We start from the raw sequence: 26,636 nt of genomic DNA, 5'->3' as shown, positions 1-26,636 counted from the left end.
CCACCAGCTCACATGTCCTCTTAGGCCCTCTTTATTAAACGTGTTAGTCAATGAACATTTTTACAGTGAGCTAGACTCCACTGCTCTGCCTGGCTGGTTGCTCTGCAAACAAGGTGAGCGTGCCAGGTTGCCGTCATCTCTCATCGGTCATCGGACAGTTTCTGTGTGACTGATGGGCAGGCATTGGACTGGGCAGCTCAGTGGGGTTCTGTGGGCTGCAGCACGGCTTGCGGTTTTAAAACTGATGCGTTAGTCTGCAATTAGCCTTCTCTAGGACCGGCTGGCTCCCCGCCCAGCCTATCCGAGAATGCTGTTCAGTGAAGCCAGGAAAAAGGAGACAAGCGGAAAAGTTATGCGTCACTTACATACACAGATAAAGTCACACAGAGAAACAGAATTTTCACAGGTACAGGAATAAGTGAACAATGAAAACCTTATATATGGCCTAAGACTTGGTATTAAAAGAAACCTTCCTTTAACTCTTCTTCTATTCTGCAGGCTTCTTCGGCAAATACCTCAATGAGTACAATGGCACCTACATCCCACCTGGGTGGCGCGAATGGGTTGGATTGATCAAAAATTCCCGCTTTTATAATTACACTGTCTGTCGGAATGGTTACAAAGAGAAACATGGTGCCGAATATGCCAAGGTATGTGTTCCTATAATTTCTAAAAAATAAAAAGGGCCCGTTAACTCAATCACTCATTTATTTTCCCCTTTATGCCCTGATGTAAAGACTTCACCTGACAAATTGTAGGTTCCACTCCACTTGTAAATACAGACAGTGAAGCACTTCACTTATCACGATGGTGTGATCTAGGCTGGCAGGAATTTTCATTCAAGAATTAAAGGGACTGACTTGAGCTGGAATCTTCTTTTTCTGCTGCATCCCTTTATTATGACACACCTTGCCTCAACATTTATAAATGCCACCCTGCATTTGTTTTTGTCTCACTTTCCGTCTGGCTTTTCCTTTTATTTTGTCTCACTATGAAGTTTTATAGAGTCATTTTGTGCTCTAATACCAAAATGAAAGAAGAGGGGAAACTTAATTTTTATAACTGCCAGACTCTGGAAATGAACACTGTGGTTACAATGTCTTTTTGTAGCTCTGGATGGCATCGGCCATCAATCATCCCCAAATGTTTTTGTAAGAGCTGTCAGTTTGTTTTCGCAGCTGCATGCCAATATCTTCCCGGGTAGCGTAGTCGTGGGTACATGAAGAATCCATGAGGCGGGTTTACAGCTTGGACATATGTCAAGTTTTGAGATTGCCTTCCCAAAAGATGGGTAAACAAATGTTTGGACTGCTATTCGTCTGCCAACTTCGACTGAGGTGTAAAGTTACCCACAAGCTGAGGCCAAGGTGTTTACATGACATTGGCTTGGTCAGCAGTTAGTGGTTGCAAACCAAATGGACACACTATTTGCTATTTACTGTCAAAAACCATGAACCTGCTACTACTGGGACAACCACAGCTCCTGGTTTTAGATTCACACAGGGTCAGTATACGCTGTGGTATTCCACACAGAGTGTAGCTGGCACACCGAGTCATTGTAATTAGATGAGACACTTGCCCAGTGATTTTATTCAATGAGGTTTCATTCGAATTTTCATCTGTACGAGGATGACTCTATTTGGCCTTTGTCAAATACCTGCCTGAGATTTAATTAAATTATATAATCCATACAATGTATTTCTCCAAATTGCATGACAGATGACAGTCCTAAAGACAGAAAGCAATGCAGTTTCATTGATATATTTGTGTCAACAATGCGTGAACGCTTGTAAAGGATAACTCCTCATAAACAATTCATTTTGATTCAAAGCCACAACTCCCTGCTGCATTGACAGTCAAGCTAAGTAGGTTGTTATACAACCTAAAAGGTCAAAATCTCAATTTTAACCGGTGAATGACATTGGGAAAATTAAACCATGTGTGAATGGGTTTGTAATATGTGACACTTACTACTAATCATCAACAAAAGGTTCTGGGAAAAGTGATACTCTTCATCTCCCTGACCATTTTAGAGCTGTTGGCCAGTCATTCCCCATGACACTTTTGCTTCCTTCTGACCTGCCAGAGTCTTTAGCAGCAGCGGCTCAGATTATGGGGAGCTGGCAACACATAGAAAACAAGTATGGCAATGCGTCGTCATATGCACGCAATCACCATTCTCCACGGGCATGTGCAGCCGCCAGGCCATTAAATCTGGCTCGGCCATAAAGTCTATTAATAGAGACAGGATGAATCAGCCAAACCCACTTCTGAAATTTCAAGAAAATCACCCTTTACCCTTTCATTCTGAACCTGGCACTCCCTTCCGCATGTGGTATGCCAGACAACAACTGTGGCAGGCCAAAACTGCAGGTAGAATGGTTAATCTGTTGGAAACTTGGCAAAGGATAATGTGATTTTAGTTCAGGGGTGTGACATACTGTACATTTGAGAAGACAGACTCTAGGGCCTTTTATTCAGCCCTGGAATAAAGGTTTCAATATGTCAGGCCAGTGGATTGTTTTGACCTGACAATATCGCAAGTTATGCTCTTTATAGTAAGCTCTTCATAGTAAGCAGTCATCCTCTCTACCCATGCCACTAGATCTGAAAAACAGAGCTGTCAACCTCAGTTTGAGGCTTGTAACTGTTGAAGGTATTGTGTTTTATTTGTGTGTTCCGTTATCTCCTAGAGTGAATCCGTGACAAGAAACAAGAAAATGCACGTTTTAGTAAAAGGGAGTCAAATTAAGCTTAATAGGAGGGGAGGAAGCTGAAGGAGAATGGGAGTGGATTGCCCAGAGAGGATTAGAGGATAGGAGCTGTCATAACAACATACCATTTGAGAGCGCCAGACTCCTCTCACCATCAAGTGGTGTCACATTCAATAGTGCAGAGATTCACTGATGAGGCAACAGCCCATATACTGTATACACATGCACAGACTCAAGCACACACTCACATTTACATGCACACAGGCAAGCTGCCAGCTGTTGACTAGACACATTGGTAGTGTAGTCAATGGCCCCAGTTCATATCCCCACTGGCCCTTGTCCATTTATTTTAACATTTCAAAAAACTGGATCAGGGAAAGCAACATGTCGTGGTGATTGGACGGCAAACGAGTTTTATCAAAGCTCATGTTGTTTAGCATTTTACTCCTTCTTCCTTCTTCTCTTTAAGCCTTATTCTCAATATGGGATTTTAGCCCTACAGCACCTAATGAATCCTATGTATTCACTTTTTTCCAGGACTATTTCACAGATCTGATCACCAACGACAGCACTAACTTTTTCCGCACGTCTAAGCGCATGTACCCTCACCGCCCTGTGATGATGGTCATCAGTCACGCTGCTCCTCATGGCCCAGAAGACTCAGCTCCACAGTATGCTGAGCATTTCCCAAATGCTTCGCAGCACATGTAAGTTACATGCAGACTCCCTTTATCACACATGCACTCATCATGGTTCCTAAATGCACATGCAGCTTTTTGAATTTTTTCTCAGTAACCTCCAATTAGAATTTTCATGATTTGGTCTATATAACGTTACAGTATTCATGTGTCTCAATCTCAAGCGAAACAGGTGATGACAGGTTTCATAGAGGCTGCTAGGAATGAGGACTTGGCAAACATGAAATCAAAATGATTTATCATCCGAGAATAGCTGGGACACATACCACGAAGAAGATCACGGATTGCTTTTTTTATGGAGCACAGCACGCATGCCAACCCACATTGGCCTTCAACAACTTTCATGACTGAGTTGAGGCAGTGTTGTAATACTGTGGGTCTTTCCATGGCAACATGCCCTGCCATCTCTTGGTGGGCCCTCCAAAAGGCTACGAGGATGTACTACTCCACTGAGTGGGGGAGGGTGTCATTATAGAGAAGTAGATCTAAGTTTCAAAACTGCCATTTCTGCTCAGTTTTCTTTTTCTTTCTGTTTACGAGCGCTTTCAGTGGTTCCCCACTTCCTCCCTCTCACTTTCAAACCCACTTAACATTCTCCTCTGTTAACCTGCTCTTCCTCTCTGTCGCCCTATCTTTTATATATCTGTGTCTGTCTGTCTCTTCCTCTGTCTTCTCTCGTTTTCTCATCTCTTCTCCCACCCCTCCCTCTCCTCCTGTGAAATTCGCAAAGCACTTCCTGATCCTGTCCATATCAATCAGTAGTTTCTCCCTGCGGCTCTTGGGATGAGAGGAATGCATTGTGTGCTTTGGAACACCCTTTGTGACATTATTAATTTATTTTTAGCTCAAGCCTCTGGGTGAAAGGGGTGGAACTGGGGCCCGGGGGTGACTAAAGGGGTTGCCCCAGTGATTGTGTGGGGAATATGTTGTGAGGTTACTGTGGCGGCACACATAGTCGGTATGGGCGGGTGTTTGTTTTGATGTTTGTTGACTACATACTTACATAACAGATATGGAAAATATTTTTACTGGCGGATTTTATGGAGCAAATTCCTTTCATACAAACGATTTTGTTTTGAACCTGTTCCAGTTTGAGTTTGAATTGGTTCAATGAGCTTTGGTAATTCTCTACAAAAGCCATTAAGTCCCTGGTAAGGTCAACCGCTAATGGTAAGATGTGACATGAAATTTGTCTGGTCTGCCACTTTGCGTCTTTTCCGCAGATGCCATACACCTCTAAACCGCAATGCATAGAGTTGGGAAGAGACTGCGTAGCAGTAAACTAGGAGCTGCCTCATAAATCAAATGAGTGTCTGTACTTTTGACAGCAACAATAGCAGGGGAGGGTTTGATGTTAATGTCATTAACATTCCTCACTGAAGGTGTTTTTACCCTGTCTCTTAGATGGGAGTCAAGTTCTTGACTTATTTTAAATACTATAGATATAATGCAGTCTCATTCGCATGTCTCTTTATAGTGTTTCAAAGTTCTTCTGGTTGTAGCTAGTTGTTTTGCGGGAATGGCACTAATTATCATGCGGGATGCATCTATGTTAGGTCCTGTGAGGTCAGGAGGCATTCTGGGGTGAACAGCGGGCCTTGGGCTGCTGTAATCCAGGGCTAATACAACAAAACACCGTCCTACGTATATGTGACAGGTGGCAGGTGTGACCTCCCCTATGGACTGGCTTCGTTCCACTGACCTCTGCATTCCTGGTTCCCTTGTGCCCAGGGCCCCATACCTTGGTGGCCCATTGCCCAGAGACAGGTCCCTTTGTGGGGCTTATTAGACCGCCTGGCTAGGTGGGTGAAGAGTTCATCCTTCCCACAAAGCAGGCCTGAGGAGACGAGGGCAGAAGGCAGCTCAATCAATCAGAGCAAAGCAGCTCCCAGCAGGTCTTCATTAAGTATCTAAGTCTTGATACTTTGTCCAGCTGTTGATACAGCGGTAGAACCTGTTTGTTTTTGTAGTTTAATTTTGGAGTGAATTTCTACAGTAGAGAGGGAATTAGTTGGTATTGTCACATTATATGCCAACACTACAGACACATATGATTATGAATTCTGGGGATAACTATTTACTTACAGTATATTATTCATATACTATTTCGCTTGGAACTGCAGAACCCTTGTAGACAGAAAGTCAACTTCATATATTAGTCTACCATTCATCTTTCTCCTTTACTTTACAGCTAGAACTGCAAAACAGGTGAACAGCTTCTCTCACATATAACTCTCCACAAACAAGACTGCCTCACCCTCCCTCTTGCTCTTTATCAACTTGTGTTATCCCCTATTTCAAATGACCGTGACTTATTGAGTTTTTGGTGGATAGGTTGTTGCAAACTTGACTTTGGGGCCTATTATTTTCTCAAGCAAGTGCCAACCCTCAAATGACTTGTCTGTGCCAAGAGCGCATTGGAGCCGGGAGACTCTCGTCTCTGTGTGAGGGGAGAGATGGTCCGAGAGAGGTGTGGAAAAACAGCTAAGGTGCTGGCTGCTGAGTATTTAGACATTTCCTTCAACAAACAGAGAAGCTATTGATGCGTGCCAAACACAGTGGACAATTGCGGCACCTGTTACTGAGCAGTAGTTTGTGAAATGTACCAGGCAGGTGTTTCTTGGCATCTTAAATGGGGTCTTCATAGATGTTTCATGCTCTGATAACTCACCATGATTATTTTCTTACTTACATGCAACTTCATCAGCTCCACAGTATACACGCATGCATGTTCTCAATCCTAAATCTCATGTCTCCTCCTTTCTGTCCTCCTACTAGCACCCCCAGCTACAACTATGCCCCAAATATGGACAAACACTGGATCATGCAGTACACAGGGCCCATGAGACCCATCCACATGGAATTCACCAACTTCCTTCATCGAAAGAGGTTGCAGACACTCATGTCTGTCGATGACTCAGTGCAGAAAGTAAGTGTCGTTACTGATGGATTGTCATATTTGTTCCTCTGAGACCTTTTCTCTAAATATCTGTGTATTCTTTCTTATCATCACTCTTTTGACGACATAGGTGTTTGACATGCTAGAGGAAACTGGAGAGCTGGACAACACTTACATCATCTATACAGCAGACCATGGCTACCACATTGGTCAGTTTGGACTAATCAAGGGCAAGTCAATGCCTTATGACTTTGACATCCGTGTGCCGTTCTTTCTGAGAGGACCCAACATCGAGTCAGGAGCAGTGTAAGTCCAAGTAACCACTAAAATGATCAAAGTTTTTTTGTCAGTGTCAAGTTGTATCTTTTTTTGTATCTATCATCATTGTATATATACAGAAGATTAACTAATGTTATGTGCATGTATTTCTCCAGAAACCCTCATATGGTGCTGAACATTGACCTAGCTCCCACAATTCTCCACATTGCTGGGCTGGACACCCCTCCAGACATGGATGGAAAGTCCATCCTTAAGCTGTTGGAACAGGAAAAGACTGGCAATAGGTCTGTATGGATCATCATGCCATGCTGTAATATCTATTATGTGCAGTAATTGCACGGTGTGCATGACATGTGCAACAGTTGTATTAATTCGCCATAATTAAGAAAAGGCACATTTCCATAGCCAAAATAATTGCTTTTGCTCCAACTGAGCACAAAGTGGGTTTGGGGCAATTTGGTGGAATTTCCTTGGCTGCAGGACTTTGGCTCGGATTTTCTAGGGTTATTTATTCTTCTGAAGTAGAATTTGTTTGCAAGTTGAATCATTTGTTTCCCCGGCAAACACAATGCACAAACTACTTTACTCAGCGTAAAAAAGCACAAACATCTATTGTTAATCCATCTGCACTATTAAAGAGAAAAAGTCCCATAGAGAAACCACAGAGAACAGGGATAATCAATGTAATGCTCAAATAGCATATACACTATTCCCTTGAAGCCACAAGGTCTTGAGCTCGCTATGATCAACCATAATATTGGCGAACTGCATGCCTGACATCCTGTAACTGATGGTGAGTGCATAGGCCATATGAAATTCATAAACGTTGTGCGTTTTGTTTTCCCAGATTCAAACCCAACCGGAAACCCAAAGTCTGGAGGGACACATTCCTGGTGGAGCGAGGGTAAACTGGGGTTCTTTATTCCCTTTCCACACCACAGGCACATCCATGTCATTGCAGAGCATTGTGTGTCACACAAAACCTGACAAAACATTTCAATGAACCCGAAATGTGCAAGGCTCAACGACGTTCCCTATTCCAGCAACACATCCATTTTTCCCAGATACTTGTCATCTGACAGATATTTCCTGACCACAGTTGGCTTGGAAGGCAGTGGTGGTGGATGAGGTTGAATTATTCAAAGTTGTTCGGTAAAGCTTTAAGCAGCTGGCAAATTATGACAGTTCACGCAAGAGGCGCTGACACATGTGTAACCAGGTCATTTGACCATTTACCTAAAGAAATACATCTTTTAAAGGAGCCTTGCATCTTTTAAGCACATGATCGAGGCCCCAAATCTGACTTAGCCTGCTGTTTGTGCACTGGCAGAGAGAGACGGAAGATAGCGAGACACACGCAAAATAAACAAAGACTCGCCAGGCTCAGGATGATGTTACCTGAGGAATGGCTGGAAGGCTCACACTCAATCCACTCACAGGACATGTCACTAGCTCCCCCAGTGAGGAATGCAGCAGCCATGCTACAGCCAGCGCTCCACTGTTTCCCCAAGACTGTTTTCTTTGTAGTGCACGCAATCGCATACAGCACATGCTCTCTCACAAACCCTGTCAGTTCTTCATTTAACCTCTACTCTGCTGCCTGATTTATGTTCCAGAAAATGATAGCTCCAACCTGACAGCCCGCTTTTGTTCACTAAACATGTAACAAGCTGTGCTAATGACACAGGTTCACTGATAGTCACCTGAGAGAGTCCCAACAAGACTTTCCTTCAAGTCTTTGCATGATACAGGTGCCCGGAAAAAAAAACGTTTAAATTAAAAAGATAATAGAGAGAGGAAAGACATACCAGCATTGATAGGAAAACAAGGGAGAGAACAGTAACACTGACGGCATGTGTAATGATACTGTATATCACAGCATGTCACGTTCTCCCTTACAGCTGCTGTTTTTCCCCACTATCATCTCCTCACAATCCCCTTTTTTTCCCCCCCAAATCGCTGGCTTGGCCCTGTCATCTTCTTTCCACTAATTTGCTCATTTGCCAACATCTGCAGACACGCATCCAAGAGTACAAAAGAAGCACTCGTTAGCTGTGCTGCTGTGCATACAGATCAGCCTCCTGCTGGCGCATGTTTTTTGTGACAGAAGAACTAGTTGCTCTATGGACTGCTGTGTACGAAATGAAAAGAGTGCAACCTTTGACATGTAGGGGCTTTAGCTCTTTTAATCCATTCCTCCATTAATCCACACTGTTTAGAAAGGCTGCCAGCTTGTGCGCCTGTCTCTAAATACTGAGATTAGCCTCCACGGACCTTTCACTCTGTTACTTAAGCACAGATGTAGCAGCACACATACAGAGGAGCTAATGGTTCTTGTACAGTTATTCACTGCTCATGTGATATACTGTATGATTCAATATTCTCACATGGCCTTACAGTACCCTTCCTCTGAACCTGTGGATTGCTGACAGACAGCTGGGGCTGACTTTGTTGTTTGAGAATCGAATAATCTGCATAATGCAGCCATTAGGGAGTGACATCGACAACAACTGTTAGCTCTTTAATCACCCTTGGCTAAAGTGCTGAGACTACAGCCAAGCCAGTGTGTGAACATTGGCTGTTTTCCCCTGGAACGCAGCGCTCGACAGGATCGCACAAGACAACGGCCCTAGTCTTGCAGGGCACAGGTTGTTCTGTGCGTCGAAGTCGCCGTCATTCTGTCTGTGGGTCGCAGGCAGCCAGGCCATGTTGGCAGATCGTTGGGATTAGGAAGGAGGTTGGCATGACCTTAGCAGAGGCTCAGCCAGGCCTTGTGGTAGTAGCAGAGGAGAAAGGGGCAGTGCAGTTGAACGTGATGCCAAGTCGAGGTCACGCAGCTTGGTCTGGAGCTGAGCACTGGTGTGACTGGCTGCGCTACATGCCCAGACCCGCTGGCGCACAGAGCTGCTTCATAACTTATCCATTTACTGGCCATGGCCATGAGAGGCACACAGGACTGACAGTGACAGAAAGTTAAAAACAAAACAAAACAGGAAAGCGTGATTTAAACTTTCAGTTCAGTTATACTTTAATATTTCAACCGTATATCGACTCCCTGAATAAGTCTGTTTTGTTGATGCCAATTTCCTCTTAATTGTGTTGACTTGTTGTGTTGTGCAGGAAGATCCTGAGGAAGAAGGAAGACTCAGTGAACACTCAGCACACCAACAGCCTTCCCAAGTACAAGAAGGTCAAAGAGACTTGCCAGCAGGCCGAATTCCAGACACCCTGCGAACAGCCTGGACAGGTAAAACAAACACACCCATGTGCAAATGAAATGAGCCCCTGATATCCACTGAGGAAAGTTTCTTCAGTTCTTTTCAAACTGTAATGAGTACCACTCCTGAAGTGGCCTTCATGTAGCCAGTAGAGCTATTCCACAGAGCCAAAAGTCAAATAGCCATTTAAAGTGCATCAGTTGGTTCATAATTGGATCCTTTTGCGCCGTTTTGTTAATTTGTTGGTACTTCCCTTTCATCTGTGCCTATTAATTTTCTGGCAGCAACAGCCAAGTGGTACAGTATGTGGCCTTGGAGCACACAGACCAGAACAATACAAATTGTTACAAGTTTAAGGTAGCGTGAAATGACAGGCAGGGTTTCTGAGAGGCTGACTAATGCAGTCCAGATCCAGTTTATGGTCACATAAAGGTGTGTATGAAACAATCAGTTATTAAAGACAGCGATGGAGCAGTTCTAGTCGAGCTCAGCGGTGTGTTGTGTGAATGGATGTGAGGCAGTGACTACAGTACATGTATGTGTGTGCACCTGTGATAGTGCACAACACATTTGTCTTGTTGCAGCTGTAACCATTTACAGCGGACATCATCATATGTTGCTGCATAGCATGCAGGATAAGGTTTGGACATAAGTGGCCCGTCTGGCATGATTTAACATGACCTCCCAGTGAGCAGCCTGAAAGCCTGCGGTGTTTGTCTTACTAAATTACAGGGGAGATGGTACTTACGAACAGCAGGCAAGGACTTTATCGTTCATCTTCATTTTGTTCTTATCTCTCTTTTTCCACCTCGTCAGTTTTACAGTTGTTTTACAGTTTGTGGTTAGCCTTTAAATGACAACTCACCTCAAAAATGTTTTGCTCCAACTGAGGCATCGGGGTCTTTAACAAGGACATTAAACTTCAGTCTCGAACCCCATTTCGGCTGGCATGAGAGAAGTTTTGTTTTTTAAAAAGCCTTGAAGCTGCTGCCTGCTTGAAGAACACCACATGGCATGAACTTGGTTCAGAGAAACCAGATTTTTTTTAAAGAGCAAAGTTGTTTTGTTTTTGTCGCCAAGCTTATGCGGCCCTTTTGGAATCGATCGAGTGATAACGGCATGGGTTTGTTATGGTTACACCAGATTCACTCACGAGCAACAGATAGAAATCTCTGTAACTGTATAGTTTTGAGGGTACATACTTTGGGTCTTTCACTGTCCGCTCATGTTTCAGCTTGCCAGGTCATGCATGTCTGCTGACCGCTCCCCGTCCTCCTCCTCAGTCTCTCATCCAGCTTTGCTGTCCTGCTGCTGAAGCACTTACAGGAGGGAGTGAGAGAGAAGAATAAAGAATTACAGAGATTATTTTCATCCCTGAGTGACAATACCTCTCTCTCTCTCTGTCTCTCTGTCTCTCTGTCTCTCTGTCTCTCTCTCTCTCTCTCTCTCTCTCTCTCTCTCTCTCCTCTCACGTCTTGTCTAATGCTGATATAAAAGCTTTGTTTAGCCCGTAAGCTCTCCGTCACTATATGAGCCTTCCAGAAGAAACCTGAGCTGCTTCATGGCCCTTTGTTTGGACTTTTGTTCCCAGACTCATCACTGATCATCCACACTGCGCTCTACAGATGTGTCTCATCCATTTATACCAAACCTTACCAGCGACACTATACTCGCAACAGTTAGTTCAGCTTTCTTTTTTTTCCAAGTGGGAATACATGTTGTATTTATATAATTAGGCTGGTGACGCACTTGGCGCAGACATACCCCGCGTGAGAGTGATAGGGGTTTCCTATTTATTTTCAAGACACCACTCGGGCTCAATTCATCTCATGTGGTCGCTTTGGTTTATCTTTCCTGCTGCTTTTGGATGTCATTCTTTCCCACTGGCTGCGATTTCCCTGATGTATCTTTCAGAAGTATGCGTTTCTCAAAGAGTTTCTGAAACCGAGGCTTTGACTGAGATTAAGTTTTTCACTTGTGTTGAAAATCTGTTTATTGTTAAAGTAACATTGAAATGTCCTAAAACCCTACAGCTCAAGGACACTTGATCGCTTCAAATCTACACATAGAAAACAAGGCAGCGGGGAGACTATTGTTTCTCCCTGTTTATTTCTGCTGTGGTTGTCGTTGTGCAGAAATGGCATTGTGTGGAGGAGATCACAGGCAAATGGAGAATACAGAAGTGCAAAGGTGGTTCAAAAGAAGGCTCCAGGAAGAGGGCCCGCAGCCTGAAGCCCCGCAGCAGTTATGACCACAGAGAACGGGGCTGTGACTGTAGTGACACACTCCTCAACCCCTCCAGATCGGACCGCCGTTCCCACCGCCAGTTATCTTCATCATCGGGTCATCGTGAGTATACATGGATGTTCTTTTTTTTTTACTTACAACATTGTATGATGTCTGTCTATCAAAACAATTTGGAGAAAAATAAATCTGCAAAGGCTCAAGCTTTGACTTCCTGCCACTGATTATTTATGCTCTTAAGGGGAGACCTATGCAAACATCCTGCAACAAGTCCTGCAATTCTGTGGACGTTGCCTTGAGTGTGTGCGCTGTTGGGATTGTGGTTTTGAATGATGTGTTGCCCTCTAGTGTTGCTTAGGAAAGGTGCATCTAATGTGTGAACAGCGATAACCTTTTACAACACACACCAGAAAGAGCCCAAAAGCTGAATCAAGTATACTAAATTAGTTCAATTGGTACATAAAAGTGTTGCTTGACAGTTTGTTTGTGTCATTTCGTAGGTTATCGTCCTCGTTTTGTCCACACCCGGCAGACCAGGTCCCTGTCTGTGGAATTTGAAGGTCAGATATATGACATTGACCTGCAAGCAGATGATCAGTCTGCCGTACGCCGGCGTGTCATCTCAAAGCGTCACTACAACCAAGAAGACCCCGAGTTCCACTTGGGGTCAGATGACGGTTCAGAGGAGATGCTGGCGGATGACACCAACGCTGTGGGATACCCGCACTCTGTGAAAGTTACCCACAAGTACGAAGGCGGCCTCCCTTAAGAATTTCAGGAATGACTTCACATTCAGATATACTGTGTGTCAAAAGAGGAGAGTGTGACGGGTTTCTCTGCATCTGTTCCAGGTGTTATATCTTGATGAATGACAGTGTTCATTGTGAAAGAGAAATCTACCAGTCCTCAAGAGCCTGGAAAGACCACAAGAGCTATGTGGACCAGGAGGTGAGCATATGAAGCTCAGAAATTCAGACCATAAGTCTGGCACACACACACACACTTTATCCAGGTTCCTTATTTTGTCAGTGGTCAAGCATTTTGTCTTGATAGTTATTTGTTGCGTATTTAATTCCAGATTGAAGAACTTCAAGACAAAATCAAAAACCTCCGGGAAGTGAGAGGCCACCTCAAGAGGACACGACCAGATGAGTGCGACTGTGGGAAGAAGAGGTTGGTCATTTAAATTTAACCTCAAAAATACATTTCTCTCTTTTTGTATTTTATTTCCACACAGACTGCAAGTTATCAATAACTTGTTTGAGGCCTGATGCAAAACCATATTGGAGTCCTTAGTCTCTTTTTCTGTTCATAAAAAACAGCTATTTTAGCAAAGGAGACAGAAACAAGGCAGAGAGGTTGAAGAGCAGGAATGATCAACTACATCCGTTTAAGTGAGTTTCTCTTCTCTGCTAATGTGTTTGCCGCATTTAGCCTCACCCCTTTCCTTGTCAATTCATACTGACCATGATTTGCACCCGATGACGTGTGAAAAGATTGTGCCTTATGGTGCTGTTTGTGCATTTTTGCTGAATATCTTGCATGGTCACTGCATGTCAGTTCAAACATAAAGCTCACATTCATTTAGATGACTTCATAGATCCCAGATGAGCAGCTCAGCATGTGTGTGTGTTTTAGATGTGTACTGTGTTAACAATGTTTGTCTAGAAAGGTTCATTTAGTATTTGCTTCTTGAATTGATATTAAATGACAATGCAGATGCATGGCCAAGTGTGTGTGTGTGTGTGTGTGTGTGTGTGTGTGTGTGTGTGTGTGTGTGTTTCTGGAAGTGATTGAGTGTATGGAAAGACTGAATGACTCAGAATGACTCAACAGAGGGTAAATCGGTGGATCCCTCAAACACAGTGATCAGCTTGCACCAGGAGACATTGGAAACAGATTTTGTCGATACAAAGCAGCTGTATTTTTTGCTGTGCCTGGTCTGTGTGTTCAGGCCGGGAGGAAAAGGGGACAGTGGCTAGAATGTCATCCCAGAGTAAATTGGACCTAGTAAGAGCTTAAACATGAAAGTAAACAGTCTGTCATATTCTGGCATCGGCGAAGCCTTCTGGAAGTCCCCTCCGGATCCTCCACCACTGTGGTTACTGGCAATAGGCAGAGCAGGGGCTGATGTCATCTTTGCGTCAACGCTGTTTTGTAATTCTCTCACGTTTCTCCCCACAGGGAGCCAGTGCACGAATTAGATGGGAAGGCCCAGTTGTACAATGAGATCCGAAGAAGAAAGAAGGAACGGAAGGAAAAGAAACGGCAGAGGAAAGGAGACGACTGCAGCCTGCCCGGCCTCACCTGCTTCACACACAACAATGACCACTGGCAGACCGCTCCTTTCTGGACATGTATGTGGATTGACTTCCAGCTTCCTTGTTCATTTTATTACAATGATATTTGTTCGTATTTGCGGTGGAGTTGACTACAATTACAATGAATCTTGATCGCTGTCTAGTGGGTGGATTCTGCGCGTGCACCAGCTCCAACAACAACACCTACTGGTGCTTGAGAACCATCAACGAGACCCACAACACGCTGTTCTGCGAGTTCTCCACCGGCTTCCTGGAGTACTTTGACCTCAACAGTGACCCCTACCAGGTGGGTGAACAGCTGCTTACGTTCAGCTGTGCTTTTTGTTTGCGTCTGTCTTCTTTTACTCTCTTTCTCGACGCCTTTTCAGGGACACTTGCATTTCAAAACTGTGTTTTTTGTTGTGGGAGAAGAAGCATGCTGGCCTTCGTTGGAGACTACGACAACATTATTTTATGTGTGATTGTTAACTTTCTATGTGTGTTGTCCCCGTGCAGCTGACCAACGCGGTGTATTCAGTGGATCGGGATGTACTGAACTCTCTCCATGCCCAGCTGATGGAGATGAGGAGTTGTCAAGGTTACAAGCAGTGTAACCCTCGCCCAAAAGGCCTGGACACAGGTAGAGACTCACTTTCTGCCTGTTTATTAGCTGTCCAGAAATTGTCGGGCATGTGGACTGTTACACTGAAATTAATGGTAGTTGTTATGCCAACAGGGACTGAAACCGATTCCACACACACAAGAATTGGACCAGATTGAACAGATTATTAAATTCAAATGAGTGAAATAAACACTTAATGCTGACTTAGTAACACGAGTGACTGTATGGAAATAGTGACGTGTGTTCGAGTCCGGTCTTCTGCTGTGTTCCACTCTGTTTCAGTCTCAGTGGTGTGTATTTGCACATATCTGCATGCTGCATGTGTTTGGAGACGACCCCACTCAGTGATGTGTGCCGAGATGGTAGGTGGAGGTCAAAGAACCTTCACAGTCTTGTGTGTCTTTTGTATTTAATGTTCTCTCCATAAGGAGACACACACACACACACACACACACACACACGCACACACACACACTAAGACCTCTCTTTCTCAGCCCAGGAACTTCCACTCTGTTGGAAGCGTTTCCCTACTTACACGCAGAATTTTGAATGAGAGTATTTTTCAATAAAATGGGGCCGTTTTGGGGTCACAGATGAACGTGCTGGCCATCAGTCCCGTTGTGACTCACCGGGTGTTAAAGTTATTATTTGGAGGACGCTGTCATCAAGGCAGTTGAGGCTGTCATTTGATTTGGGCCCATCATGCATCACTGCCATAATCAGCCACACTGTATTCTTTTTATACTACCACCACATGATTTAAGCATCCTTTACTGAGCAAACATCCCAGCAACGGAGGAGGTTAATAAGTAATGCAGTGATGACCGACGCCCGTATGGCAGGGCTGTAGCGTGTGTGTGTGGCATGAACTGGCTGCGTTGTTTATGTCCTGAGGATAAAAAGTTAATGTCTGTAATTACCAGCTGGAGAGTGGAGCACTGGAGCAGCCAAGCTGCTCTGAGAAAACTGATTGTGTTTCAGTGCTGGCACGGTGGACTTGTCAAAACCATGCCAACACATGTCACATCGCAGCCTAAAATCTCTTACTTGTACTGGCTGCCCTTGCTCCAGTGTGATGCCAGACCCTTGAACCAATGAAAATTGCTGTTGTGGTTACACCAAGTGATGTTTTTGTTGGAGGAATAGATTAATAAAATATAACTATCTGGTGAAAAGGACTTAACATTTACTTGTGTCTATTTGCGGAGTGTGACTTAAGCGCCACGGTCACCTGACTGGATAACCTTGTGTGTTTTTCTTTGGAAGGGAAACCCCCGTTGAACTCTACACCTCACAAAACACTCAGTTCTGATCAGTCATCATCTCCATCCAGCCCAATCGTATGACCTTTCAAACTTTTCCTCCCAGTTTTCCTCCTTCAAATCCAACTCTCTTTACTCCTCATTCCTCCCTCCTCATTCTGATCGTTGGATAATTGCATTTCTCCATAGGGAGCTGTGCATGAAGACATCTTCAGTGTGAATTATCTACTTATTTCCCTCTCGTATCTCCCTGATTCAGAGCATTAACAATCGATTGCTTTTATTTTTCCGATCAGGAGGTAAAGATGGAGGAAGCTATGAGCCACACAGGTATCCACCAATTTTTGTTTCTCTTCAGTGGCTTTTTCTTTAACACCTGCATGGGCCGAATTGCCTCATTCCCACTAATCCATCCATCCATGGAGTTGCTGACGCTTAATCTGTGGCTGCATGCTGGGGACACGCTAACAAATCATAACAAGAGTGTCTTTTTCACATGAATTTGTTGTCACCTCTGTGCAAACAATCAGTCTGAACACACGGCAGACGTTCTCTGCTGCATATTTTAACAACTTTGCTTGAGAGTGCAACATCAGTTCTCCCCCCCCGAACAAAAAAAAAAATACATGGACCCAAAATTAAGCCTCTTTAGCTCCTCTTACGATAGCATGGCTAAATAAAACCTGAGAAGTCACACCGTGAGGTACTGGATATGTGCTTCTACTTGAGACCCGAGCATCAAGTGCACGTGAATGACAATGCATGGTACCGTACCATCCCACCTCACCACATATACATGAACGCTTAAAGGAGTAGTTGGACTTTTTTGGCCAATCAGCTTATTTTTCTTTTTGCGGAGAGTCAGAAGATCAACACCACTCTCATATCTGGATGCTAAATATGAAGTTAGACCATGCTGTCCACTAATTGTTAGATCGGCTGTCCGATTCCTGGGTCTTTCACTCCACATGTTGAAGTGCCCTTGGACAAATTGCTTCCGTAGGCTGTGCCATTAGTGTTTGAGTGTGTGTGTGAATGAAGATTAAATCCTGATGAGCCGTTTGGCACGTTGTTGTGCGGCCTCTGCTGTTCGTTCTATGAATGTGTGCGTGGACGCGGTAGAAGTGGGCATGCTGGGCACATCAAGACATCGAAAGGCTAAAAAGGTGTTTAAATCTAAATCGTGAGGGGGCAAAAACATGTTGGACTATTCCTTTAATATCACCCTCCATGTCATTTCAGCCACATCCACAAATAAACCATCATCACATTAGTGTTCAGGTGTAGCATGACACTCAGCTGCCTCTCATAGCCATTAGCTAGTGGTAGAGTGGACACTTGAGTTGCTGTGACCTCTCCGTCCTCCCACTGACCTCTGCCCTTTTGACCTCTGTTTCTGATACCTGCTTACCAGGCAACAGCAGCATCGAAAGTGGTCAAAGAGGAGACCAAGCCTCTCCTTCCTGTGAGTCCCTCTGTCGAACCATCTCCATCCTCTAGCTGCAGCAGCTCCAATGAAGCTGACCTCTCAAGGGAAGCCAACCTAAAGGGGCACTGCTGCTTCTTTTCCTCATAAAGGGGCACTGCTGCTTCTCTTCCTCAGCTTCTACTTGCAGACACCTTTACCCTGCAATTTTCTTGCATTTCTAATTTTATTAAATTCCTTTATGATTTTGTGTGGGCATATACCATTCAGCAGCAAGCTCATTGTCTTGTTTTTTTCCTGAGCATCTTCTTTTGTTGATCACCTTTTTGTGTCCTCTGCTGTTTATTTCTTTTATTCCAGGTTGTCTGATTTTGCATTTCAATCCAGTGCAGAGCTATCATTACCTATGCCATTCCATATTTTTGTTTATGTACAGCTCTCAGTATGTTACTATATTATGATGGATCATTTAATATTTTTCCTTTCAGTCTGTCTCTCTAATGTGAATTTCTAAGGGCGCATGTGTTTGCACTACTCATGGCTTGAGCTCAGTGTGGTTGCTGTGTTCGTCTCATGCTGCCTTGCAGTTTGTGTGTGAATTTGTGTGTGTGTGTGTTTTGCTTGGGGCCTTGACCCCTATGGAACTGGCTACTTTAGCCGCAGGCTGAGCATAACTGCATGATGTCTGAGTAAACTTGGTCCACATTTGAAAAGCGCTCCTTCTCACAGTCTTCTGTTTCTCTCTGTTCGGCAGCACACAGCCAATATGGGACGGACGACAGGGTTAAGCTTCCCAACTTGACAGACGAGGAGGTGAACTGGCAGGGACTGGAGGATCTGTATAGCATAAACGAAAGCCTTTATGAATGTAGGCCTGACTACAGCCCCGGCCCAGACAACTGGGTGAACTTCCAGAAGGATATAGATAATATGTTTGCACTGCGACACGTTTTTAACAAATTCAACCGAACCCATGACGACTCCACCCTGCCAGAGCTGGGCTCCGGGGCCGGGGGTGGAGGCTTTGAAGAGGGCAGCGGGGAGGACTCGGCCTCGGCCGCCGACGTCTGGCCCGGCCCGGCTGCAGAGGCTCGCCACACCACCCCCGTCCCCAGCAAAACGCCGTCAGCACCACCCACACCGGAACGGAAACTGGACTCTGTTGTCAACGACCTTCCCGAGAGGCTTTTAAACAGACCCGAGGTGTCTGTGATGTCAGAATCCCCTGAGGTGTCACCATCGGGTCCAATAAGAGACAGGGCTACCTTCCAGAGAGACATGTGGCCGCAGCAGCTGGAGGAGCTAGAAGGAGAGATGTTCAGCGGGAACGGAATGACCGAGCTGGAGACTCGACACGACAACCTGCTGAGCGTTCACAACGGCCTGCAGGCCCGCGGAGAGGCCGCCAGCCCTCAGGGTCTCGGCCTGGACCTCGAAGAAGAGGAGGACATTTTCCAGGCCCAAGGCTACCTCCCTTTCTCCCCACAGACGTTGAGGCCCAAGGTGGCGGCCAGCACCACCCGGAGCCCCCCCCCCACACAGACTAGTGTCGGGCTGGCAGTGCAGGTGCTGCCTCGGTCAACGCTGCCCCTCACCTTGGACTACGAGGGCAGCGGCTCTCTGCCTCCGCCCTCCAATCAGACCCTCTGAGGCCGACGCACGCGCTGGCCGAGCCCGCCAGAGAGCCGCTGGTCGACAGACAGACAGTTATTGGGAGATGAGCAAAGGCAAAGTGACGCCACCTCAGTCGGTCAGAGCTGTATAATGAGTATTAAAGTTATTGTTTATTTTTTTACAGGTGCCTACAGTTATTAGTAAACAGTGTTATGTTTTTTTTCAAATATATATAAATATATATATATATATATATATATATATTAGAAGAAGAAAAAGCCTTAATGCAGCTAAACTTAGTGTTGGGGTTAAAATAATTTAATTCCGCACGGATAACACCATTGATGTTTTTAATATGTTTTTATGAAAAACAAGTGTGAGTGGTGGAACTATTTCAACATCTGAATGAATAGTTAGCATTAGTCAGCTTTAGGTGCTGCAGTCTTTTAAGAACCAGAAGTCATGAACCTGCCAAGTCTCAGGACGCTTCACCAGCACGTCACCCACTCCATACGAATAAAAAGGTTAAAATGCACTTTTGAACTTTTCCACGTGATGACCCTGTTTGTGGATATGAAATGTGTCCATGTGTAAAATTAGATTTTATAAAAAAGATTATTTCTACTCACTATTTTTAAAAGCTAAGACATTAACTGGATGGTCGCGTCTGAAAAAGTTACAGAATCAACATGAATACACATCGGTTTCACAAATGACTCTTAAAATATGCATTTTCAGACTTGCTGAATGTTTTTTGCATTCGTTTGACCTCGCCATACAGCATTAACAGTATCAGAAAGTTTAGACAATCACGGGACAGTTAACAGTAAATATACTGACAGCTTGAACGGATTAGTTGCAGCAGCTCTGACTTTGCAGAGTTGCACGCCCGTCGTTAATCACAGCATTTTATTTGAAGTCAAATTACAAATCAGAAGCAAATACCAACACAATCACAAAGGGTTGGAACATGTTCATTGTGAGACTTTAAAAGGAAACTTCACCAATTCCTTGTGTGGCGTCTGATGTGGAGCTTCTGATAATCCTCAGCATGGTGTTGCATATGGCCAATTCATTAAGAATGTAACTGTCGTCCCTAAAAACTGGTGATATGCACACTGTTCCAGCTTCATCTATGACAATGTTCACCTTTATACCTGTAGTTCATCAAGAGCAACTGAGAGGTGGTCTAATACGGTTCTGCAAAAAAACGGATGCTGTCCTTTTCGTTGACGGTGCGTGTACAAGTTTTAGAGCAACTCTGGTTTCAGGAAAGCCATGAAGCTGTTAAGAAATAAACCCTTTCAACCTTGTGACGTCTCCGCCGTTGAGTTTTGTCGCACTACATCATACACAATGCTCTGCAATAATTCAGCCATCCAAGTCAATTTTTAATCAGTTTTTTAATGACAAATATCAAGTATTCAAGGCATTTGTAAACCAAGCGTTCACAAACATCAATTAGACCTCTGCTCCCGAGGAACAAAAGCGATAAGAGCTTTCAGAATACAGCTTCACTTTCGGTTCAAATACTGAGGATAGGAAAATGTGTGAAAACACACCTACAGTCAACCTTTAGCCATCTGCTAGTAGTCTGAACAGCAGGACACTGAATACTAGTAGCATGTGTACAGTACAGTCGTGTCATGATGATCTGAGCCATTGCTGGATGATTCTCTACCCTCCTCTGGATAATAACCCTTCAAGCACTGGAGTCATGATAAAAGCTTAAGAGTTTGATGAGTTCAGTAAGTATAAGAGTAACATTTAACATTTTTTACTCAAACATGTTCATTTAGGTATTTTATCAGAATAGCGTTGCATAAGCGGTCACAACGCTAAGTGAATGTAAATAATACTTCATTGTAAGATGACTCAGCAGGGATCACATTTGGCTTTCTAGTCACACACACGGGGACCTGATCAATAATCCCACATTGGTATTCCTCTTTTGAAGCGGTGATGAACTCAAAGCTCGAGAGGAATGATAGAGAATCAAGACAGATAACCCGACTCCTCCCCACCTGATGAACTCAACACTTCCCATGTGAATAATACTGTTCAGGCACAACGAGACAAATCCTCTGTTTTGTAACTTTTAGTTGTTTTTTTTTTGTTTTAACTACAATGTCATAGGTAAATTCATAAATATGCTTCTAACTATGTGTAAGCTGTATAATACGCTTCATTTGATTTGTCAATATTTACACAATGATCACTTATGAATATGTAATTTGAGGTACTAAGTCACGATAATGCTAAAATTAGTTACTGCCATCACCAACGTAATAATCTTTACCTGGCAGAAGCCCACGAATCTTTGACCAAAAATGTTAACTTTTAAAATGTATTCACTGCATCAGATTCTCCATTCTTTTGCAAACTTTTAATAACTACAAATTAAATCAAACTGATGACAATAAGTTATAAAACAACTTCATTATACTTGTCTTGTACGTTTAGTTTTTTTTGTTCTCACTCATGTGTTCAATATTGAACGAAGCGAGCGCAATAGGCCATAATACCAGATGTCCTATTCAAAGGGAGGTAGATCTATAAGCCACTTAAGAAAATAACATGAGCCCAAATTAAAAGAAAAGTGGACCATTTGAGTAACATGGCATTGGGTACACAGAATGGGAATCTGGCGCGCTGCATTTCAGTGCAGTGACTAAGTTTAATAGTTAACATTTTAACCAAGAATTTCATAGTACAGTAAGAGAAACATTCACTGGCCTTCACACAATCACCTCTTTGTCCACTAGAGGGCGCCAAACACCCAGGAACTGAATAATCCACATCCACTTACTCCTGCTAATAAAAGGGGACCATTGTTTCACATGCTTGCTGCACTACTTTCTTTAAAGCCTAGACTACTAGATAACTACTATGTACATCTGATGACCATAAGAATGGAGAAGCCATTACAATTTAAAGCCAAAGTGATGCATCCTTTCATTTGTTGTTGCAATAGATAATACACACATAATTGAACTTTGAAGAAGTTGTGTATTTAAGTGGGTCAGATTTGTTGAGGTTTTGCCACACTCTTTAAAATCTCCATCGCATTTCAGTACAATCACATCTTTTGGACATACAGTAGCTTCAGCACATGATCAGAGATGAGTTACCTTTCTTATTCATCAATCCTTTTTGCCATTTGGCAAATTATAACACATAATAGTTAAGTAGTGTGCCGTGTAATGAAATATAGATTTCAGAGTAGTCATTAAACACTGTACCATTGGTGCTTGTCGGCTTTAAGCTACATGGTTACCTTGCCAAGGCGAGGAGCTTCCAACGGGCGCAAAGACTCAAGTTCAGTGACATCTTGTTACCAAACACAGAAGCTGAGGGCGACAAAGCAGAATATTGTCGCTCCACTGAGACGACAGGGACTGGCTTTTCGGTAGCTAGCGTTTACCCTTGGAGCTAGCTTTGTGTACTGGACTGGCCGAGACAGCCTGAGAGGCACTGTTACAAAAAAGAAGAAAAAAAAACACTTCTTCAATTCTTATGATCCAAACAACACCAGAAAAGAGAAAAAGGCGGAAAAGGCTCAAATAGGAGAGGTTGCCGATATGTTGACAGCTCAGACTGGAAGGGAAAATGGAATTGTGAGTGAGCCGACAATAACATGTAGCAATTGAGCGGGGAATAAGAAAGAGGTACAGATGTAATACAGAGGAAGCTGTACAGTAAGAGTGGGAACTGTACAAAGGGTCTTGCATAATACAGGTTTGTCAGTTGTGCTTTAGAGGCGGAGGATGACTCATCTGTACAGAGATTGTAATGCCCTGCCCGTTAACAGTAGCACCTTGTGATGTCTTTACATCGCAAACCTTCAAGCGGAGGTCTGACCTCCTGTGTGGATGCTGTGTGTGGCTGCGGCTGATGATACGCTCAGAATGAAAGAACATTTGTCAGTCTCCTGTACAAGCAACAATGAGCAGCCCTTTAAATATGGTGGCTGCACCCGTGTCTCTGCCTGCACGTCCTACAGCAGCCGTGGAGCCCCGCCTGGCGTCTGATTGGTGTAAAGCAGACACTGTGTGGTGACCAAACACAAACAGGAAGGCACGTCTCACAATGGACCCCCGCAGGGATGCTCGGAGTGCTCTCAGACATGGGCGGAGCCTCTGTGGTGGTGTGGCAACAGGGTGGGCGGGGTTATTGCTTTGAGGGCATTGCCGGGGCAGCTGAGGCTGCTGTGGCCGCGGTTGAGCAGCAGGGCGGCGGGCGGGTCGAGCCGAGGCGGGATGAACACGGGGCAGGAGCGGGTGCGAGCGTGGCTTTTGTGACCCCCGGCGTGGCAGATGAGCTCGCTGACTGTGCCCAGAGGAGGGAGGTGCTGGAGGTGCCAGCGGTCTGCCCGATCCTCCTTATGCTTGATCGAGTACCAGGTGAGGAAGATGAAGATGAAGCCCACAAACTTAAGGCTGGCCGCCAGGCCGAAGTAGACGAAGCGGAACGAGGTGACGTCGTACTCCCAGCAGGAGCCGTGCACGCCGCAGTCCTGCTGCCACAGCATGCAGGTGGTGTCGATCACAGCACCGAAGTAGATGGGCGTGGGGATGTAGGCTGAGGGAGGAGAGGCGGGATGAAACACTTCAAATCTGGTAAACAAAACTGTTGATTGACAATACAACTTTAGGTTTAAGTCACTATTTTTCTCCCATCTATAAACCAGTAGTTGAATTTCCCACAATTGAAAGCGGGCGAGGCGCAGTTGGAACGAGGTGATCATGTATTTCCTCAAACCAATCAGAGTTTAGCATCAGCTGATGCTTGTGTTGTCAGCACTGTAGACCACACCCACACAGTCCTGATGAAGAAGATCAGCTGAATGTTAACTTTGTTTATAACTTATTTAGTTATGAAATAGGGAAAGAAGATTGACTGGATTGTAAGACCATCATCTACCACTTGGTGCCACCATTTCATGCAGATCAGAAACAGGTTTAATCTCCTCCGTCAAGTCATTGCCATAAAATGTCATAGGATAATATGTCGTGAACAATATATAGCATAATATAACAGTGAAAAAGAAAATCATAAAAAAATGCATGATACTATATAATATAGTGTCCCATTAAAAGTAACAGTTTAGAATAAAAAATAAAATAATGTTTATAGCATAGTATGTCATGAAAAGCTCCTTAGAAAGCCTCAATACAAAGTATGCCAAAATAAGTCATGAACAAAAGGCACAGAAAAACAAAAAAAGTCATAAAGATGACAAATAGCTTGTCAAAAAACTCATAGCATATTATGCCAAAAGAAAGTTATAGTATAATATGTAAAAATCAAAGTACAACATATTGAAAAAAGTTATAAAAAGTCATAGTATTGCATGTCAAATGTTCTTGATTTAAAGTCTTATTAAAGCATGTTGAAAAGCAGTCGTAGTACTCTCCAGTGTGAACATCTTTCAGTGGTTCCAGAGACGTGATGCGACAGCTTTATGCTCACACAGCCATACCAGGCAGATATGAGGCATGTAAGGGCAGCGCTGACTAACCCCGGGGGCTTTTATATGCCTATCAACACAAAAGTTCAGAGGTCGTCTATGCAGCTACATTCCTGCTCTCTGGGAAATTGAAGGGTGTTCGGAAGGAAAAGAGACAATTAGACCTGACTGGCTGCACATTTTAAACTGCTCACGTGGTGATTTACTGTCCCATTATTGAAAGATGTATTACAAATACGCTGCTTTTCACTAAATTAAACTATTTGTCCTTTTTCTTCTTCTCCAAAATCCTTTTAACCTTGAACATCACTTCATTTATTATTCACTATAGTGCAAATATTCAGGAACTCACCAAGAGTTCGGAGCAAGACAAACTGCATCCCAAGAGCAAAAGGCCTCTCCTGTTCATCAACAGACCTGAGAGAGGAGGAACGGCATGTAAATCATACAGATTCACTGCATTCAAATAAAAAAAAGCAAAGAAACATTCCATGTATTATTATTGTAAATCGACAGAACCAGTGGATCAGCATCTGTAACGGCACTGCGCCCTCTCCATCCTGCAGAAAAAAACCTCTGACGATGAACACTTACCTGAGTGTGACGATGATGGCGGAGGGCTGCGCACAAGCGGTGATGAGAGTGACAATGAAGAGGAAGATGAGGAAAGGGATGAGGGTGTTGCAGGTGCGGTCACACTTCCCCGAAATGGCGTAGCCGTTTTCGTTCAGGTAGGTTTTAACGATGACCAGTTGGAGCTGGTTGACCTGGCCGCCGGAGGACGGAGTGATGACCTGTCTGCTCTGCACACAGCCGCAGTCGGTGTAGTTCCTAACCTGTAGGCAGAAACAACACAAGTATGTCTTAATACCCACTCAGATGGGGGAGCTCTCTTTGTAAAATGACTGTAATCTGACGCTAACTCCATTAAAAGATTACCCATATCATTGCTACTTTGAAAAATAAAATGTACATTTTGAAACACACACAGACTGGGTGGCACCAGGGTTGTGGGGCCATCTAGACATTCCTTTTCCTCATGCTGTTATAACTTCCTATCTGACATTGTTGTGGAGTCCGACACTTCCTGTACTTCCAGAACTGTGGGAGCAGAACTTTGTGTGTTTATTATGATTAGTGCGTCCGTTCTCTGAAATCATTTACATTACTCGTTTTTTTATGCTACTTGACGACTACAACAAGAAAGCTGTGTGTGCTTGTGTGTGTGTGTTTACCCCAGTGCTATCATTGCCCACGGCGCTGCATCCAGCCAGACAGGGGTTGAAGTAGGTAATGCCGTCAGAGCCGCAGACCGGAGCGTACTCGTGAATCCTACAGCCACAGTTCACGTTGCAACTGCCCGTCAGGTTCCTGTGGGTCATCGTCAGGGTCGGACTGCACGAAGGGGCACAGAAAACAATTGTTAAGAACAACATGAACACTTTTTATACGTCTTTATCATTGTAACGTTTTCCTTGCATTTCAAAACTATTAGATAACGTTAAAAAAAAGAAACCATGTCAGTGCATTTAAGTCACGCTTTGGAGAGACGGTTAAGTATTTGTTAATTTTTTACATATTATTGTATTTAAGTTTTAGTGCAACCTCTTGGACAAATCTTCACAATCCCCACAGAACCAAAGCTTCCTGGCGCAAAGAGGACGATACTTCTTTCACCGGCTCTCCTTCCCTGCATGGCATCCCTCTATAAAACGCTTGTTTCAGCAAGAACAAAGACCCATACAGCCATTGGCTGGGGGGGTGACACCTCCAGTGCCTCCAGAGGCAGTGTGGGAACAGAAGGTGGACTCTGACTTTGTCTAAACCGGGAGCAGTGAAGCGAGTCCTGGGTTTTCTCTGGGAAGCTTCGCTCTGAGCCCTGCGGAACCG

The 26,636-nt window shown here is 44.1% G+C and overlaps 2 protein-coding genes across 6 annotated transcripts in view; one reads left to right on the top strand and one right to left on the bottom strand.

The window, feature by feature from the left end:
- The window catches only part of sulf1 (sulfatase 1), a 35,464-nt gene extending 14,887 nt beyond the window's left edge, over window positions 1–20,577 (top strand). Inside the window, exons 4-21 of one of the 4 annotated variants that reach the window (XM_068581724.1) lie at window positions 499–650; window positions 3,252–3,421; window positions 6,191–6,341; window positions 6,442–6,617; window positions 6,746–6,874; window positions 7,438–7,494; window positions 9,711–9,837; window positions 11,944–12,157; window positions 12,553–12,799; window positions 12,904–13,000; window positions 13,131–13,225; window positions 13,375–13,446; window positions 14,237–14,409; window positions 14,517–14,659; window positions 14,869–14,992; window positions 16,533–16,566; window positions 17,651–17,701; window positions 18,417–18,583. In XM_068581724.1, coding sequence (XP_068437825.1) covers window positions 499–650; window positions 3,252–3,421; window positions 6,191–6,341; window positions 6,442–6,617; window positions 6,746–6,874; window positions 7,438–7,494; window positions 9,711–9,837; window positions 11,944–12,157; window positions 12,553–12,799; window positions 12,904–13,000; window positions 13,131–13,225; window positions 13,375–13,446; window positions 14,237–14,409; window positions 14,517–14,659; window positions 14,869–14,992; window positions 16,533–16,566; window positions 17,651–17,701; window positions 18,417–18,450 — 2,246 coding nt within the window. In that variant the 3' untranslated portion in view covers window positions 18,451–18,583. Of the gene's footprint in view, window positions 1–498; window positions 651–3,251; window positions 3,422–6,190; window positions 6,342–6,441; window positions 6,618–6,745; window positions 6,875–7,437; window positions 7,495–9,710; window positions 9,838–11,943; window positions 12,158–12,552; window positions 12,800–12,903; window positions 13,001–13,130; window positions 13,226–13,374; window positions 13,447–14,236; window positions 14,410–14,516; window positions 14,660–14,868; window positions 14,993–16,532; window positions 16,567–17,650; window positions 17,702–18,416 lie in introns of all 4 variants that reach the window. The other 3 variants (XM_068581725.1, XM_068581722.1, XM_068581723.1) reach the window with 3 other exon arrangements.
- Window positions 20,578–20,692: 115 nt separating this feature from the next.
- Window positions 20,693–26,636, bottom strand: part of slco5a1 (solute carrier organic anion transporter family member 5A1) — a 32,142-nt gene continuing 26,198 nt past the window's right edge. For both annotated transcript variants that reach the window (XM_068582293.1, XM_068582294.1), the window contains 4 exons: window positions 25,982–26,141; window positions 25,341–25,582; window positions 25,099–25,163; window positions 20,693–23,857 (listed from right to left, as the gene is read on the bottom strand). In XM_068582293.1, the coding sequence (XP_068438394.1) occupies window positions 23,397–23,857; window positions 25,099–25,163; window positions 25,341–25,582; window positions 25,982–26,141 (928 nt within the window). In that variant the 3' untranslated portion in view covers window positions 20,693–23,396. The remainder of the gene's footprint in view (window positions 23,858–25,098; window positions 25,164–25,340; window positions 25,583–25,981; window positions 26,142–26,636) is intronic.

The sequence above is a fragment of the Clinocottus analis genome, unplaced genomic scaffold (assembly GCF_023055335.1).
Source record: "Clinocottus analis isolate CAN_PGR_092001 unplaced genomic scaffold, fCliAna1.0.p SCAF_18, whole genome shotgun sequence".
NCBI classification, from domain to species: Eukaryota; Metazoa; Chordata; class Actinopteri; order Perciformes; family Cottidae; genus Clinocottus; species Clinocottus analis.
Note: the sequence above shows the minus strand (reverse complement) of the source record. Positions and strands in the feature narration are given on the sequence as shown.